Source organism: Lathamus discolor, chromosome 7 (genome assembly GCF_037157495.1).
Source record: "Lathamus discolor isolate bLatDis1 chromosome 7, bLatDis1.hap1, whole genome shotgun sequence".
In the NCBI taxonomy this organism is placed as follows: Eukaryota; Metazoa; Chordata; class Aves; order Psittaciformes; family Psittacidae; genus Lathamus; species Lathamus discolor.
Genome location: NC_088890.1, coordinates 7143023 through 7160016, shown reverse-complemented (window position 1 = coordinate 7160016; position 16994 = coordinate 7143023). Strand labels below are relative to the sequence as shown.

The 16994-nt window shown below is 42.1% G+C and overlaps 1 protein-coding gene across 2 annotated transcripts in view; it reads right to left on the bottom strand.

Annotated features, from left to right (window-relative positions):
• Positions 1–16994, bottom strand: part of FANCD2 (FA complementation group D2) — a 42905-nt gene that overhangs the window by 12815 nt on the left and 13096 nt on the right. For both annotated transcript variants that reach the window (XM_065687898.1, XM_065687899.1), the window contains exons 11-29: positions 16846–16950; positions 15569–15669; positions 15004–15112; positions 14271–14306; positions 13731–13874; positions 12550–12684; positions 11056–11187; positions 10673–10780; positions 9306–9415; positions 7935–7995; positions 7114–7239; positions 6015–6088; positions 5782–5922; positions 4567–4667; positions 4154–4269; positions 3215–3323; positions 1645–1743; positions 914–1023; positions 297–443 (exon numbers count right to left, since the gene is read on the bottom strand). In XM_065687898.1, coding sequence (XP_065543970.1) covers positions 297–443; positions 914–1023; positions 1645–1743; positions 3215–3323; positions 4154–4269; positions 4567–4667; positions 5782–5922; positions 6015–6088; positions 7114–7239; positions 7935–7995; positions 9306–9415; positions 10673–10780; positions 11056–11187; positions 12550–12684; positions 13731–13874; positions 14271–14306; positions 15004–15112; positions 15569–15669; positions 16846–16950 — 2064 coding nt within the window. The remainder of the gene's footprint in view (positions 1–296; positions 444–913; positions 1024–1644; positions 1744–3214; positions 3324–4153; positions 4270–4566; positions 4668–5781; positions 5923–6014; positions 6089–7113; positions 7240–7934; positions 7996–9305; positions 9416–10672; positions 10781–11055; positions 11188–12549; positions 12685–13730; positions 13875–14270; positions 14307–15003; positions 15113–15568; positions 15670–16845; positions 16951–16994) is intronic.

Below are 16994 nucleotides of genomic sequence, written 5' to 3'. Positions count from 1 at the left end.
GTAAGATGATAAACAGAACCCTGCTCACTGAGGGTACATCCATGACACCAGTCCCAAATTCGTGCTGCATTTCTGCTCTGTTTGTGCCTTGAGACACTTGGCTTTTTGCAACACAGGCTTTACTTAAATACAATAGGCTCTTTTTAATAGGCAAGCTGCCTTTTAGCAGTGTTCAATATTAAGGCCCCTTTCTTTATATTAGGTCTATATATGTTAATGGAACAGAAAGGGCAGGACCTCTGAGAGAGGCAGTTACATAAAGCCTTAGCAGTACAGTTTTACTCTGTTCCATTTACCTCTGTATGCATCTCTGTGTCCAAGACAGATTTTGTCAGCAGCCCACAGTGGAGCACGGTGAACACCTCAAGGTCTAACTCTCGGAAGTACAGGCGATAGTTCTGCAGCGTTGCCAGAGGATTTTCTGTCTCTCTCTCAGTTGCAATCTGAAAAGTAAATGGCGAAACTAAGATTGCAACCTGCAAGACTGTAAGACTTTCTAGCTCCAATAAAGCTATTTCTTTCACACGGATTTCAACATTTTGTGGCAGGCTGAAGAAAAGACTAAGAAGAATTCACAATAGCCAGTAGAGAGACAAGCACTAGAATCAGAAGCATTTTCATTTTTGAACTGTAAAAATCACTAAAAATTTCCTAGGGAAAATACTTAGGAAACTGGAATAACCTTTGCCATCTCCCTTCTGTGGATCTCTGGCCATTGTGAAACCCATTCTGGACTTGGCACCTTAAGCACCCATAAGCACCACAAGGGGCAGGTGTTAGAAAGCAGAACTGAACCCCTTAACTGAGATTAACTTTTGAAATTAACAACCTCTCCCTCAGAGCTCTTGTTTATACTTGTACATCATCTTCCCTAGTCTGTCTTTCTTGCAAGTGCCCAGGGGTATACACATACCTTCTCCAGCTCAGAGAGCTCAGTGTCAGGCTGGTTTCCCTCAGAATCGTCATCTCCTTGAGAACGATCTGCAGAGCTGGCTTTGCTGCCATCAGTCTTTATTTTCTTTCCTTAAAGAGAAAAGCAACTTCAGAAACAATGGCTGCACTGTGTTCAACACCAGACAGCACCTGCAGCCAGGGAAACGGCACCAGGTGTATTTTAATCAGCTCTAAGAAAGCATGGCTCATGCACAGGTTATGTGTCATCCATAGCCAGGATCACAGTCCAAAAGAGAGTCAAACACATCTGGGGCTCTCACACAATCAGCTTCTCTTTTATAAAATCACAGTAAGAAATTAAAACAAGTCTCTATCTGTTCTTACTGTGGTTTAAACATTATGAAGTGATTGAAAAAATGAGTGGGACATCATCTTAAAAAACATCTGAACCCAAATTTAATGTTTCTTCCTCAGACACGTTATTGAGAAAGGAAGAAAATCTGGATAAAGAAAGTAAGACACAGCTATAGGACTTGCAGGGATGCCAAACCAATACTTGAGCTATCCTAATGGCTCAGCATTAGTCCTGCTCTTCTGTCCACATCTTTCTTCTGTTCCTAGGCACACACACCTGACACTTGCCTTGCACTTACTCAGGAAGCCTGATCACTGGTTAAGCAGCCAATTTGTTAGAATAGCAAAAAACTAACCCAGCAAAAAGTAAACAAAACACTTTTAAGCTTCCTTTACCAGTCTTTTTTCTTACTGGACCAACAGCATTAGTGGATGATACAGCCGCCAGGGCTTCAGAATCAAAAGTAGCTGGTGGTGGGACATATCCAGGGGTTGCTGAAAGAGCCAAGATGTAGAAATTGGATTAGTTAAGCTCCTGAATGACAAAATACAGGCAGATTCTAGAGGAAGTACTATATGTCTCACCATTGTGGTGAATGTCCATCTGCTTTTATGTTTAGGTGCGTTTAGCTCAAAACTGCACTGGAATTACATCACTTTGCATTCCTCTAGCAAGGGAGGAAAACAAGTGCTCAGATGCTGAAGGACATCTGTCCATGTTAGTGAAGCCTGAAGGGCTGTTCTAGCACATCTGAGCCCTTTCTGTGCCGGCCTTGCAGTGCTCTCTGAGCTGCAGAAGGGTGTTGTGGCTGCACTTTATTTCAGATAAAGTTGGTCTGCTGGTTTACAAACACAGCACTTAAAGGATAGCTTGTGTAAGGGTATGTGGGAGATGATAGTGTATTCATCATTACATTTATCTAATCAAAGAACTTTTCCACGTCAAAGGTGATAACAGTAATGGGGGAAGCCACAAACAAGGACAGACACAAACCTGGTAGACAAGAGATAATGGAGACAATGCCAAAGACCAAAAGTCTCCAGCAGTTTGTAACTGAAGGATGTCATGGTTTAAACAAAGCCATAAATCACGCAGTCGTTCACTCACTTCCCCACTTCTTGCCCTCCCCCTACTCCCGGAGGGACGGAGAGGAGAATCGAAAAGAATGCAACTCCCACAGGTTGAGATAAGAACAGTTTAGTAACTAAGGTATAACACAAATCACTACTGCTACCACCAATAATAATAACAAGGGAAGAGAATACAACACCTCAACACCAGCCGGCCGATAACTCACCCCACCCCACCCAACCGAGCACCAACCAATACCTCGTCCAACCCTGCAGTCCCTAGCCCTTCCAGGTAACTCTCCATTAACATCCTGGGCATGACATGCTGTGGTATGGAATACCTCTTTGGCTAGTTTGGGTCAGGTGTCCTGTCTCTGCTTCCTCCCAGCTTCCCCTCCTCCCTGGCAGAACATGAGGCTCAGAAAGTCCTTGGTCAGACTAAAACATTTGAGCAGTAACTAAAAACATCGATGTTATCAGTGCTGTTCCCAGGCCAAAAATCAAAACACAGCACTGCACCAGCTACCAAGAAGGAGAAAAATGACTGCTACCACTGAACCCAGGACAATGGGCCATTAAGAAACTCCAGGCATGGCTTTAGTTGGACACCTGGACTACAAAGTCCAGGTGATAAAATGGGAGGAAACAGAGGAACTTGACAATTCGGGGTATTCTGATGGAGAGGGAAGGGTAGAACTATGCAAATTAATGCAGGAATGTGCAGTGAAGTGGGATGGGGAAGAACTAAGAGAAGAATAGGCAGAAACAGTGTTAAAGGGACTGGCCATGAGTGAAGCACTGCTGGTCAGTAGAACTGACCAGTGTGCTCATCTGGCTGAACCCCGTACCTAATCAGCTTGTGCAGGCCCAGAATGTACAAAGGTTTCCTACTCACCTGCCAAGCATTTCCTGAGCACATTCTGCAGCTCTGTGATGTTCTGTAATCGAGTCAAAACTTTCCCCTTCATCTCAGCATCCTGTTGCTGGCAGAAGGCATTTACAACCTAAAGATACAAACCAAACTCACTGACACAGGGAGATTTGTATCCACTTTTTCTTTCCTGAATAACATTCTCAAGTCCCGAACAAGCACACAACACAGCACAAGTGGCCTGTGTGACCAGATCCAGACGGCATGAACAAAGCTCTTCAGAACCCCATGAGAACATGGACATGATTGGTGCAATCTACAAAAAGCAACAGAGCAACAACTACAGCTCAAATATTAACTGAAGAAGAGGAATTAGCAAGGCAGCACATTCTTTGTTTCTGTGCTGCTTGTGGCTCTGGAGAGCCCTTGCACTTCCCAGGTCTTCCAGGAAAGAGGCAATCCCAAGAGAAGGGCAGGAACAGGGAGGACTGGGGATGCAGAATTGCACCAACTCTAACAGAACTCATGTTATCAGAATAACCCCACTGGGAGCATTCCCACTGACCACCAATGTTTGCAAACACATAGGCAAATCTGCTTAAAGGCACCACATTTCACCCTTCTGTAAACTCACAGAGGTGAACAACAAAGCACAAAATCACAAACTTGGGAAAGCCACAGTCATCACAAACTGTGTACAAACTGCAGCTGAGTAGCAGATTAAAAACTCACATCAGGAAGGCAGCTCTTAGAGCCCATGACCAATGCAGGAGAGCTGCTGGTAGCAGCAGGATAAACGGTAATGAAAAGAAAAACACAGAGAGATCACCAGGACCTTGCTGGAGAAGGTTTTCAAGACACAAGACTTTTCTTCAATAAGAATTGTACCCCTGAAGCCCAAGATTAGTGCTTATAAGTGCTACTCCTTAGTGCCACTCCAGCAGCAGACAAGGCTCTACTCACCTCACGAAACCAGTTAAGAGCATAGAACAGGAGCGAGCACAGAAATTCCCGTTCCTGCTGAGATAGAGAGTCCAGCTTCCCTTCAACCTCCAGGTTAGTCAGGTACAGGGGGCAACCTCAGACAGAGCAGAAAGAGCACATGTTGGACTGTATTTGCTACCCACCCTTTGGTCTTTGTGTGGACAGTTTCTTACCAAAACCTGTATCAATTCCAGTGGTTATTTGGAGAAAGCCTCATCAGCCACTCTCAACAAAACAATTGTCTCCCCTGCCTCCCTTCCACTTTGTGGACAACAGAGCATCCCGCCCCTTCACAAACTGCACAATTCTTCCTACAACTGCAGGAAGTCTTTGCAGATATGGGACAGGCACAAGACAGCAGACAGACTCCACAAAAGGTCTATTTCCCATACCTAACAGGGCATCGATCTCCTCCAAGCTTCCATTGTTTTGCTCTGCAGTGTAGAACCTCAGCAGTCGGAAACAGGGTGACAGACATAGTGGTGACACTACCCTTTGGGCGGAAGAAAAAATACATGGAGCAAGTCATATGTTTTACGTACCTGCAGAATGTCCACCACTTTCCCATTATATCTTATGTCCTCCCTGCGTTACTTTGCCTACATCTTCTACTCTACACCAGTCCAAGCAACACAGAGCAGATGTGCACCATTATGGCTAAAATAATAATACAAAAATAAAAGCTGGATCACCAGTTTTCTGGAAAAGCAGATATGGGCAGAAAACCAGCTGTAATGAACAAAAATGGGGTTAGATTTAGAGCTGGTAGAAATCAAATTTGAATAAGTCAGGATTAACTATATGAAACTGTGCAAAGCACAGCTGTGAGCAGTGAAGAAACATCCCTGAATGTTTTCTAGCACACCACTGCTCACGTTCTGAGTGAAGAAATTAACATTTTTCCATAGATGCATGCAAAGAGCTATCTGTCCCTTTATTTTAAAGTGATCCTTTTGTAACCAGAACTAAAATACCAACGAGATCTTATGACAATAAAATTACATAGGATATGAAGGTGCCAGTTAAAAAAAAAAAAACCCACAACTTATTTTTCACTTTGATGCCCTACTGTTTAATTACACTTTCCTTCTTTTTTATTATTTTTTTTTACATAATCCTGTTCCATTTTCCAAAGACAGAGCCCTTATTTTTCACTCATACTTCACTTGTGGCTGCATGTGTGTGGTTTTGCTCTGGAGCACAGTCTACGTTGTCAAAGTACAACTGAGAGTGAGAAAAACAGTGTACTGTTGATACACACTAAGTCCTTAGTGACTCTATTTGAGAATCATTGCTGAAAACATGAATTTTGCCATCTCAGAGTTGCCTATCCATCTCAATCTGGCATTCAATATCACCATAACACCAGAAGAAAGACCTACTCTTCTCATATACATACCTCATTTACCCAAGATCACCTAAATAGCCTGGACAGACTGCCATTTCCCGATACCAGCTTTCGCTTCTAGGCCTATCTAAACACATCGAGCAGCAAGAGAAGAACACTGAGAACTGTTAAATTCTCTGCCCAGTGAAGCCGTGAAGTGCACCAGATGAAAACAATTCCTTTACCTCTGCAGTCATCCCACAGTTTAATGTCAAAGTACCTTTTACTTTGGCTGCTCATTCCATCAGTGACCCTTCCAACATTACTCTGTGACACCAGTGGTAGGAGGTTAATGGCAATTGCTCCCTGAGTTTCATCTTCATCCAGATTATACAAGGACTTCACTGGGAACAAGAACGAACTGCAAGGAAAGACAGACAAGCTCTTGTTAACAAACTCCGTTCTCAGTGATTGATAGAAACATTACAAATGCTTAGCCTGTGATGAGCATACCCATCCACTGTGGGGCTGAGATCCACCACAAAATCACTGGGAAAGTCCTCCACCAAACTCTTGCCAAACTTGTCCTATAAAGAAAGGGAAAAAAACCTGCTCAGCAAAGGGGCTCTGTGAAGAAAGCTTCAACAGCAGCAGCAGCAGAAAGCACAGAAGGAAAGGCCAAACAAAAGTATCCTGGAGCAGTAACAGCAATGAAGCCAACTGCTTGCAAGGAGAGCCAAGTCCTGCCTTTAGAGACAAAGCCAGGAAACACTAAGCATGCACAACCAGTTTCTCCCCTGTTCTTTGGATATGGGCTTGTCTACAAGTTCCCCAGTGATACAGAGCCAGAGCAGCTGGCTAGAAGACAAAAGTAGACATGGGAAGTTCTGGGTCCTAACAGCAGATCACCAGAATGAAATGGCTGGAAAATGCTGGCAAGATTTTATTTCACACAATGTGTCCCACATACTTCACATGTTAGAAACAAGGGAGATATAAAGTAACAGGTCTGACAGAGTCTGGACAGACAATGAAAAGATCCAAAAAGCCTGAATAAAAATTGCAAGACTGAAATGCAAAGCAAGCTAAGGTTCTTCTTACAAGGAAAAAGGAGAAATGGCTTGTACACTCCTGCCAGGTACAGACCACATACAGAGTCCCCAGGGAGAAGAAAGTCCCGTGGCCTTCACAAATCTCCTCCGGTTACCATAAAACCCATTTATTTTTTTATTACCACAAATGACTGTGGCTTTTCCAAGTCCTTAGCCATCAGATAGCTTTAACAGCCTGACCAGAAGCCAATCTCAATACTAAGTTTAAAGTTCTTTCAGATTCTACTTTTATCTATGAATCTGAAAAGCAGGCTTAAAAAAATGTCATTTCTTTTAAAAGGTTTCCCTATTGTCATTTAAAAGTCAACATAAGGGAAGCTGTTGAAACACAACGAAGAATCTGCCACAACCAAAAGAAGCTGAGAGCTCAAAGAGTATTTTTTATCTGATCAGTCTCTTACAGACCTTGAGCATGCCTAGATCATATTTCTGAAGAATTAGAATCATAGAATAGTTAGCATTAATTTAAATTATTAAGTTCAATTTACTGTGCAACATACCAGGAGCTGCAAGTCCAGATTCCCCTTCTGCTTCTCAATCAAATTGGCAAATTCATCATAGTACAGAGACAAGACCTCTGGTGTTTGCTCACAGCAGAAGCCCACAAGGTCCAGCAAGTTAGAAAGCTGAAAGGAGAGAGAACAGTCTGCAGAAATGGGCATGGTAAATGGTTCCAGCTCAAGTTTTTATCTTCAGTCCCTTTTATACTAATTTACTCTGAGGCATATCCAAACTTCAACTCTAAGCAACAGCCCATGGTGTTTTAAAACCCAGTTTTAAAAAGGAACATAGGTCTTTTAAGGTACTGGCCCAGCTCCGCTATGAGAAAAACAGAAGAGTCTGCCCAGGACCACCCTTAAATAGAGTGCCAGCCTAGAAGAAGGTTCTTTAACAGGAACTAAGGAAAAACGTCAAGGCCAGCCAACCCTGTACAGCAGAAGTACTCTCTCTAGATGGCTGGAAGGCACTGCTGCCAAGCTGAGAGGAAGGCGAAGGTTGCCTTTGGCTCACTGAAGCAGATTGTCCTGTTTTTTCCCTTTGTGTCTGAAATAACATCTGGATAGAAGACTTCTACTAGATGGCTGCAGTACTGTTTGTCCTGGCCTGGCAGCAGGCAAGATTGGCAGGTGCTATCTTAATACAGACCTTTGTTTCTCCAAAACCATTTTTAACAGATTTTTGTCTCTATAGTCAATGGATGAGAATCCCAGGCTCAGTAGAGCTAACTCCCAGACACATACACTACTTCAGTTAAGACTGTCTCCAGTCACACCTCCTGGCTGACCATATCCTCCCTCTCTGCCCCATTTTTGGTACTCACTTGCTCATCACGCTCGCTGTTCAGCTCCAGTCTCTCCAAGGAACTGCCATCTCCTTCATTCCTAAAAGCAATTGATAACCTTACTTTTGTTGCACAACACTTGGACATGCAATTACCATCGCACACACAAGGTTCTCCCTCAAAAAATTGGAGAATTATGCATGAAAAAGATGTTCTTTAGGACACTGAGGAAAAGACCTACTGCTGTTTGGGACCTGTGGGACAAGACTCAACACCTTCAAGGATGTGCTTTTTCTAACTTGTTGAAACCTAGGCCCTCTAGTCACCCTCTCTTCCAAAAGCCAGATGGAGCCTCATCTTACCATAAGCCTAGTAATCTGTAGCTGCACATTAGGATAGCTATTCAAAGCTCTTGTTGCTTACTTGCAGGGTTCAGAAAGGTATATTTTCCTCTGATTTTCCCTCGCTTTCAAGTCTGTCTCCTTCAATCTTTCAATTACACAATGATCTAATGTGATGCAAAGATATGTCTCAAGTACCAGCAGACAGATTTTTCTAATGCGTTTGGGTCAGACTTGAGTGGGAAGGAATTTCTCTACAGGTCAAACAGATTTCCTGGGGATTTACTCCTTTTTCCAGGTATAGAACATGTTCCACCTGCTGAGATCATCTGCGTGCACTTTACCTAGCAAACTCCCTAACAGACACCACGGGCTCTTCTTTTGTTTGTTTGCTTAGTAGGGTTTTTTTACCCTTGTTATTCACCTTCTAAAATTTTCTAAATCTGCTCTTGAAATAACTATGTTAGCAAACACTGCTTAGACTTGAAGTAGTGCCTTTAAATTAGCAAGTCCGATGTCAGTGCTATGGGAGCAACAACACAGAAGTCCAGTTTCAGGGCCTGGAGCTAAGATGGGCTTTTCTCTTTCCATAATAAATAGCAAAAGCATTTTATTAAGCAGTGCAAAATCAGGGAGCTAAATAACACTTCCCAACACCAGTAAAATATTTATTTCTCAAGTGCTTAAATCTTTGCCACAGCTCTTAGCAGTAGGTTACCTGTTTACTGCTGTTCATACATCATTTACACAGTACATTGGAAACTGTCATGCCAGTGACCAGCACAGCAGGAATACTCTCTCCTTACTTCTCTTTTAGTTTTCCCAAGCAATAGGTCCTGGTGGTGCTAGTTAAGACATCAATGAATACGCATTAACAAGGAATTCAGGATGTCTTTGAGATTAGCAGCAGGTGAGGGTTGTAACACCAAGCACTGCAGGGAAGTTTTACATTACTGGATCAGAGCAGGATATACATGAGCTCAGAGGCAATGCCTCCCTTCCTTTGTTCTCCTCCAGGTTTGGTCTGCACTGAACATGTTAAATTCACCTTTGCTACATTCTCTCTCACCTTTTTAATGCCACGCTGCCTATCATGGTAACAGCACCAATAATCCCCATTTGTTTGTGGTTGGGAACTGTGCTGGAAAGCCATTTCCTGATCACCATGTGCATATCATCCTAAAAAGACAGACACAGACCATGTCACCACATTCTTGGCATCACTCACAATTCTATTGGCATCTTCACCTAATATAATCTCTAAAGGCTGCAGGGGGTGGTTTACTGGGATTACAGCCTTGCAAGAGGCACATGCACATTCTATTATTTCTGTTATTATGAAAATACTGGTCATAGCTGGATCACTAATGATAGACTAAGAGGCCTCCTGACATAGAGAGCATGAACCAGTCGAAGAAGTGTGATGCTTCAAGGAAGTTGGGAGACCAGTCTGCTGGATGAGAAGTCTTAATACTTGTCAAAGAGACAGAAGGCAAAGCACAGAAGAGTGTGTAGCAAATCATCCACAGGAATCAAAGCTGCACCTGCACTGCTGGCAAAGGAATCCTAATCAAGAAAGCCATCACCTTGAGAGAGGAAGATGAACAGCCAAAGCTAAAACAGGGCAGGCACCAAGCGGTCCAGAATAGTGTCTCTGACAAAGGGGTATGTTCTGCCTGACCTCTTAAGCTGATAAACAGTAGGTGATAAAAGACAGAAAACTCATCTAAGCAGGCAGAGGGCTGCCAAGTGGGTCCTGAACAAAGCTAAGGGACACCTCAGCTTCCTGGTATCTAAATCAAGGTTCCAGAAAGTAACTGATTTCAAAGCACAAGCTCTGACCAGAGAGAGGTCTTGAGACACAAGAAAAGTAAACTTTGCAACCTACAAGTCCCAACAAGATCAAACTGGTAGCAAAGAAAATGACAGTACCCAATTATGCTATCTTTTCTTGGCCTTCACTAGGCAAGATGCCTCTGGAATGACCTGTGCAGTGCAAAGACAAGCGCCTAATCTGTCCATATAGATTCTTGTATCCAAGAGGCATTGGTTTTAGAAGCACAGTTAAGAGAAGGCAAAGAGGAAGTTGGCTCCCAGGATACCAGTTTCTTTGGTGATCTGCCCCTGAAGTCTTGGTATCACTGAGGACAAACTGCCAGCTTTGGATCCCCACAGTTACAAACTCTCAGTTCAGAATAAACTCTAGAGCTTACACCCCTACCGTTCCTTTTGCAATTTATGAGGGGGACAGGCAGAACATTTCTTCCTTATATTAATCACTTTTCATAGATAAGGCCATTATTTGCACAACACAAACTCTGGAAGTTAAGCAAAAAGGACCAAGGCACAACCTGAACTCCTTTCTGTTGTGTTACAGAAAAGAGTTAACCTTTATATAGCTTTCTTAATATATATTAAGGAATATATATTCCTTACCTGAATATAGCTTCTTTCTTGCCTCTGGCTAAATGCTAGTGTGCTGAGAATGTAGAAGAGCTTCCGGATCTGGCATGGGTGCAGTTTCTGTGTAGAATCTAAAATGGTCTGTAAGACAGAAGCCACAGACTAACTCAGATGTATCAGGAATCCCTTTCCATATTCCCAGCAATATATCAATTGTTAGCTACAGGGAAGACAATTAGCTTTACCTTTTTTGTATATGCAGGAAAAAGCTACATTCAGATTAAATAAACATAAATGCAGAAACATTGCTCTGGCCTTAATTATGGCAGTTCATTTTACCAGAGGCTGAATGGGAAGAACAAGCTGACTACCATAACAATATGGGGTTTTTCATATACTTCCTGAAATATACATACCTTCACGAAGGTGGCGTAGCGCATCAGCAGAGATGTGTGCAGTACCACCAAATCAGTGAGCACATCCAGAGAAATGTCCAGTTCTGTCTCATTTCCACTGCACACGTGAGTCACCAAAGCACTGACAACCTCCTAAGGGAAAAGCCCAGAAAAAACCATAGGTAGTAGCAACAGAAAAACGTCTGCCCTGTTCTGCTCATACAGAATATGGTGTTCAAGCATGGATAATCAACCTGAAACTCAAACGTATTATTCTAAGTCCCTTCTCAGTCTGCTCTTTAATTCCCGATATCCACAATATTGAATTTCTCCTTGACAAAAGGAGTTCTAGAAGCTCTCCTGATTCCATAATGTAGCTTTTCACCAACTTTTTCTGCCTGCTTACTAACACTACTGCAGATTCTGCTCTTTGCTACCAACATACAAGACTATACACATCTATGCTATTTCATTAGGCACACAGAACACTGCACCATACCCCAGAAAGGTATCGCCTCTTAACTTCAGTTCCTGTGTCTTCACAACCTTTACCAACAGCTTTCAGAACTGTCATTTTTGTTTCGAAGTATTTTTATGGCCCTACTTCAGTTGATTCCTGGACAGGGATCTCATTCCACTCCCATCCACTGCCTGAGGCTCTGAGTCCTTCCTATGTCACTAACTGCTGATCAGCCATCCTTGATTGAAATTCTTAACATCCAAAAGTATTACTTTAAGTACTTTCAAGTATACAAAGTATGCCTTCACCTCTCAGGTTTTTCCCAGTTGCTTTTTTTTGCGCACCTGCTTATTAAGTTTGCTGTAACAAGTAATGCAGGAACGCAAAAAACAGTCTTAATTATGAAAATATTGTGCTCCAAAAAAAGCACAAATACATCCAAAAGCTTGTGCAGGCTGTCTTAAGTCCCCAAATTTTCTGTTAGCATGTCTTTAGGAACTCATGCTCAGAGCTGAAAGTCTAGTCTCTGATTATTCAGAACCACAGCAGGAGTCCAAGCTGCTCAGAGCACTGAGGGACATCTATGTAAACTTTTTCATCACGGTAAGTTATCGAAGGGGAAAAAAATTTCAATAAAAACTATAACAATGGCTTTTTAAAATAGAGGATGCTTGAAGTGACTAGGTAAGACAGAACAGGAATACGGATTTATGAACAAACCTCCTCTGACCCTGGAGCCAGTCCTGACTTCCTGGCTAGATCTCAGTCAACTTGTTTGCACACAGCACAGTCCCCTCTGATCCCTAAGTATTTTATGTTCTGTCTCTTCCACGGCCTATTTGTTCCCTGCTCCTCCCAGCACTCTGTGCTTGAGTCACTAGCTACCAGAGTCTTGCTGTGATTATTCCCCATCTTCTGCTTGGCCTAATCTACAGCACAGACCTCTCTCCAAAGGCTTCCAACTGCCTGAAATCCTCTTCCTATAAAGGATCATGACAAACATTCCAGAGCAAATGCAAACACAAATACAACAGATGCCATCCATCACGCTATACCTGCTGGCAGTAAGAATCAAAGGTTGCAAAAGCTTGTTTGTACATGCAACTGCCAAAGGAGACCACGGCTGCATGTCCAGAGTGCAGAAATGTCTGAGCAACTGCTAGGATTGAGGGAAAGAAGTCTTTGATAACCTGAAATACAGACATCATGAAAAAGGACATTATTGCTGCTTGTTTTCAACACACTCAGTTCTCTAAATAAAGAGTGTGCTATAGCTCATCCCCAAAGCTTTGTCTAGTTTAGTAGGTGCTTTCCTGCCTTCTCTGACTGTCCTCTCTCACATAAATGGGCAAAAAGAGCAGGTAAGGCACCCTGGGATGGGTTTCTCTAACCTTCTCCACACAAAGGACTTACAGACTGGTTAAGAAGCCAACTTGCAAAGCTGCAGAGCTCACAGCAGCATATCCCTTAGGGATGACATGAGGGAAATCACATTACAGCAGAGTACCACTAAATACAAGCCCCAGGACAGAAACACTCCTGTTCTTACTTTACCAGGAGGACTTCACTGCATCAAGATACTTGAAACATCTAAGTTAACTTTTAAACTCAGCTTAATCACACATAGTGCCTTTGAACAATAAGTTTATTCTTATTCAGATGTGGGAATGGCCTTATTTCCTTTATCTTATTTTGGAAGGGAGTTAAACTAGGACTGAATTAAAGCCATTTAGATTAAAATGTGCCCACTTAAGGCATTATTATAGTTCAATTAATTAATTTTAAATTCATAACTTTCTCATCTGTCCTCTACCTCCAACAAGGAGTACTGCATCATTTCTCATTGATCTTTTCAGTTTTCTCATAGTAAATGGTAACTTAGATTATAAACATATGCCCAATATATATATTTAGACCTAGAAAACACTTGGAAAATGGTTCACGTAAAGATATGAACTTGTAAAAATAATGTGGGAAATAACAGCATGCCTGGAACACACAGTGGAGATCTTGGGCTAGGTCACATCTCTTAGGATGAGAGGTTTTGCACCAAAATAAAAAGCCCATCCAATCCTGAGGAAAGCTCATCTCTAAAACCCATGCGACAGTTACAAGAGAGGACATGTACCTTCGTACACTGACCTGGGACCAAAAATTAAAACACAGAAGTGTACACAACTGGAATAAACCAGCATCTGACAAGATCTTTGGGAGGTAAAAGAGAATCAACACACACCAGTGAATGATTCTGGAAGGCATTTTGCATCAGCTGTTCTGGCATGCAGCCCAGTTGGATTTTGCTCTTCAGTAATTTCTCAGCTTGCTTCCTGTACTTGGTGTTTGTAGAATGGATTAGCAGCAAAATCATCAGATCCAGAACCTTTCAGAGGAAATAGCCACCAATCATTACGCTGAAAAGATACTAAACAGCGCAGACAGCGATACACTTTGAAATCAAAACTGAGAAGGAAGTCAAAAGCTCAAAAAGCCCCAACAACCAGAACTGTAAAAAAACCTTATCAGTCCAGCTGGACAGAATTAAAGCAGGTCAGTTCTGTCCCTTAACATTTAGAAGCAATTAACTAAGAGTTACAAAGAAAATGGATGGCTGCTACACTAGGATCAAGTCAAATGCCAAAAGAATCACCCCTGAAACATCACTGGCAGTTTCTGCTCCAACTAGAAAAATCTCTTAATCTACAACCATGAAAAAAGTCCTTGAGAACACCAGCAAAAGAGGACGCTCCAGAGTCAAGTGCAGAGTCAGAAATATTACCTTATGGTCAGATACAGACGTGCTGCTCTCAATAGCCTAAGGGCAAAAGAACCAAGAAAGCTGTTACGCTACAGCACACTACTGTATTCCAGAACCAAATCAAAAAAAGGCAGACACCAAAAGAAATCCTGCTCACAGATTTCTCTCCTCTACAACAGGACAGCTGTCAAAGCCAGCAACTGGATCTTGCCAACAGCAGAGAACCCAGAAGGCACTCAAAAAACCAGCACAAAAATTCAGCTCGAACAAGGACATTCTCAAATAACATTACGCTTGAAAAAAGAATGAAGGTACTTAGTAATGAAAGCTGAAAATAAGAAACAGTCTCCTAGTTTATACTGAAATGCAATTAAAAATTAAATCTAGCCCAATACCAACTGATTTCTACCTGGACATTTTTAAGCACCTTAAGGCTTCACACAGCTCAATTTCATCATATGGGTACTCATTTTTGCTCTCATAAACCTGCAGAACCAGGTCTATCCTCCACTGCAAGATTTGGGGTCTGTACAGAGCTGCTCAGTGGCCATCCTGCAAGAACTGCAAAATTGGTAACTGAGGAAGAAAGCAGACTCCTGAAAAAGCACTGCTAATCTGGAACACATAATGAAATCAGTACCAGTAAAATTAAGGGCTAACATTTGTCTTTTAGTATCACATATGATTACAAGAAAAGTTCAGCCTGAACCTAGGAGTCTGAATAAGGAAACCTGGACTGAAGCATGTATCTTACCTTAATCCATGCTTCAGAGACCTCTTTCTGAAATCTCACAGCTAACTTGATCACATCAAAAAGTAGCTTCACACAATTCTGGCTGGTGGTTACCTGGCTCATGGAAGAACTGTAAATGATCAGAAAGGAGACTCAGTCATTGTAAATACTGTAGTAAAAGGAACGAGGCAGCCTAGCAGTCACAGCAGTTACTTAGAGCAGCCATTCTCTAACACGAATGCTCTGGCAAGGACAGGAAGCTTCAGAAGGGGTAGAAGCAGAAGTCACATAATCAACCAAAAACCTACTGAGATTCAGATGGACTGTCAGCAACAACTGTTATACATGGAGTTACTTACCTCCATGCAGACATGGATGCAGCTGGCTCAAAAGGAGCTACATGCAGGGCAGGGCAACTTGGCTGGGCAAGGACTAACCAATGTGCTATATTAGCACCAAGCAGGAAGGAATAAATTAGGCTCACATATGTAACCATGTGTGCCAGAGAGACCACGTAAAGAAGGGCTGAAGTCCTCTCATCCCATCTTACCTACCCCTGGAAAATCATGTAAATCTGCTAAAATACCTGGCCTGGACTTGACTTTTAGCCTTCTTCTGGGAACTTAGGATCTTCGGGGGCAGATCACATGATGATAGATCCAAGTTCTTACGAAGATCAGAAATCACCTGTAAAATAAAAAGCCCTGCACATATAAGGGAGGAACAGGAAAAAGATGAGGAAAAGAAAACCAAATCTCCAAGAATAACCCTAAAATTACAAATCAAACACTCATGTATTTGTAAACTCAAACATCTAATCATGCTCAAGCTTTTTGTTGCTTTTCTGGGAGGTTTTTTTAAGCTTAAAAAATAAACCAGCAACACTTCGCTCTTCACCTATCATGTCATGATGTTGCAGATGCATGCAGAAAGCAGGAAAGGATTTCCTAGAAGTTACTCTGTGAAATTCCCACCTATATCTGCCGTATGCTGCTGTGAACTAGTTTTATCCTGTTTGGCACCTGAGCAAGATATATGACAGCTACAGGAATTCTGGGGGATGCAAGTTTACCAGTCTGACTGCTGTCAAATTGCACTGTATCAGCACAGACTGGCTTGTTGTTACAAGCATGCTGTTTTCACAGTGGTCTCTATAGACTTGGGCAGATCCCAGTCCTCATCTGGCACGAGGCTGAGGCTTCCTCAAAGCATAAAAAAAAGCATGTTCAGCAACACTTGCTTAACAAAATATATCTAGTTAATTTTAAAATTATTCTGACCACATTTCCTTAGAAAAAGCAACTTCAAAACCTGAGGAAGCTTATACCTTCGAATGAAAACTGTCCTTCAACAGAACTACCCTTATAGGAATGTTTCCAAAACATGAACTCAGTGCAGAGAACAAGAGCATTACCAACTTGCAGTCCCATGGATACATCTGGAATTTAAAACCCTTAAAGGTTCTGTACAATGCACAATTCTTAGACAAAACTCAAGAGGCATAAAGCTGCCAGTTAACTACAGCTCTTCAGTCTGAGTTTAGCTTAAGAAAATTTGACTGCTTTCAGTTCTTTATGATGTTTACACCAAAAAAAAAAAAAAAACAAAACCAACTCTAAAAACAAATAAGAAAACTTTACCATAGGCAGCAGAAAGGAAGACATTTCAATTCCCAGGCCTGAAGGCATAACCAAATCCCCATCAGACGACAGATAGTTTCTAACGTGTGCTTTGATCCTTTGCAGTATTAAAAATTTTGCTTGACAACATTAAAGCTACACCTCTGTGTATGAAGCAACTGTTCTCTGTCTAAACATGCACTGGATTATACAACTGACTGGTCTTTAGAGCAAAAGACTGTACCTCTACTGCATCTCCTGCTTTGACATTATGGAGGATGAATTTTACTACTACAGGCAAATCTTCCAGTTTTACAGAAGGAACAATGGCCATGGCAGACTGCCGCACCTGCGGAGAAAGCAACACTGGGTCAGCTGTAAGACCATGGTTCA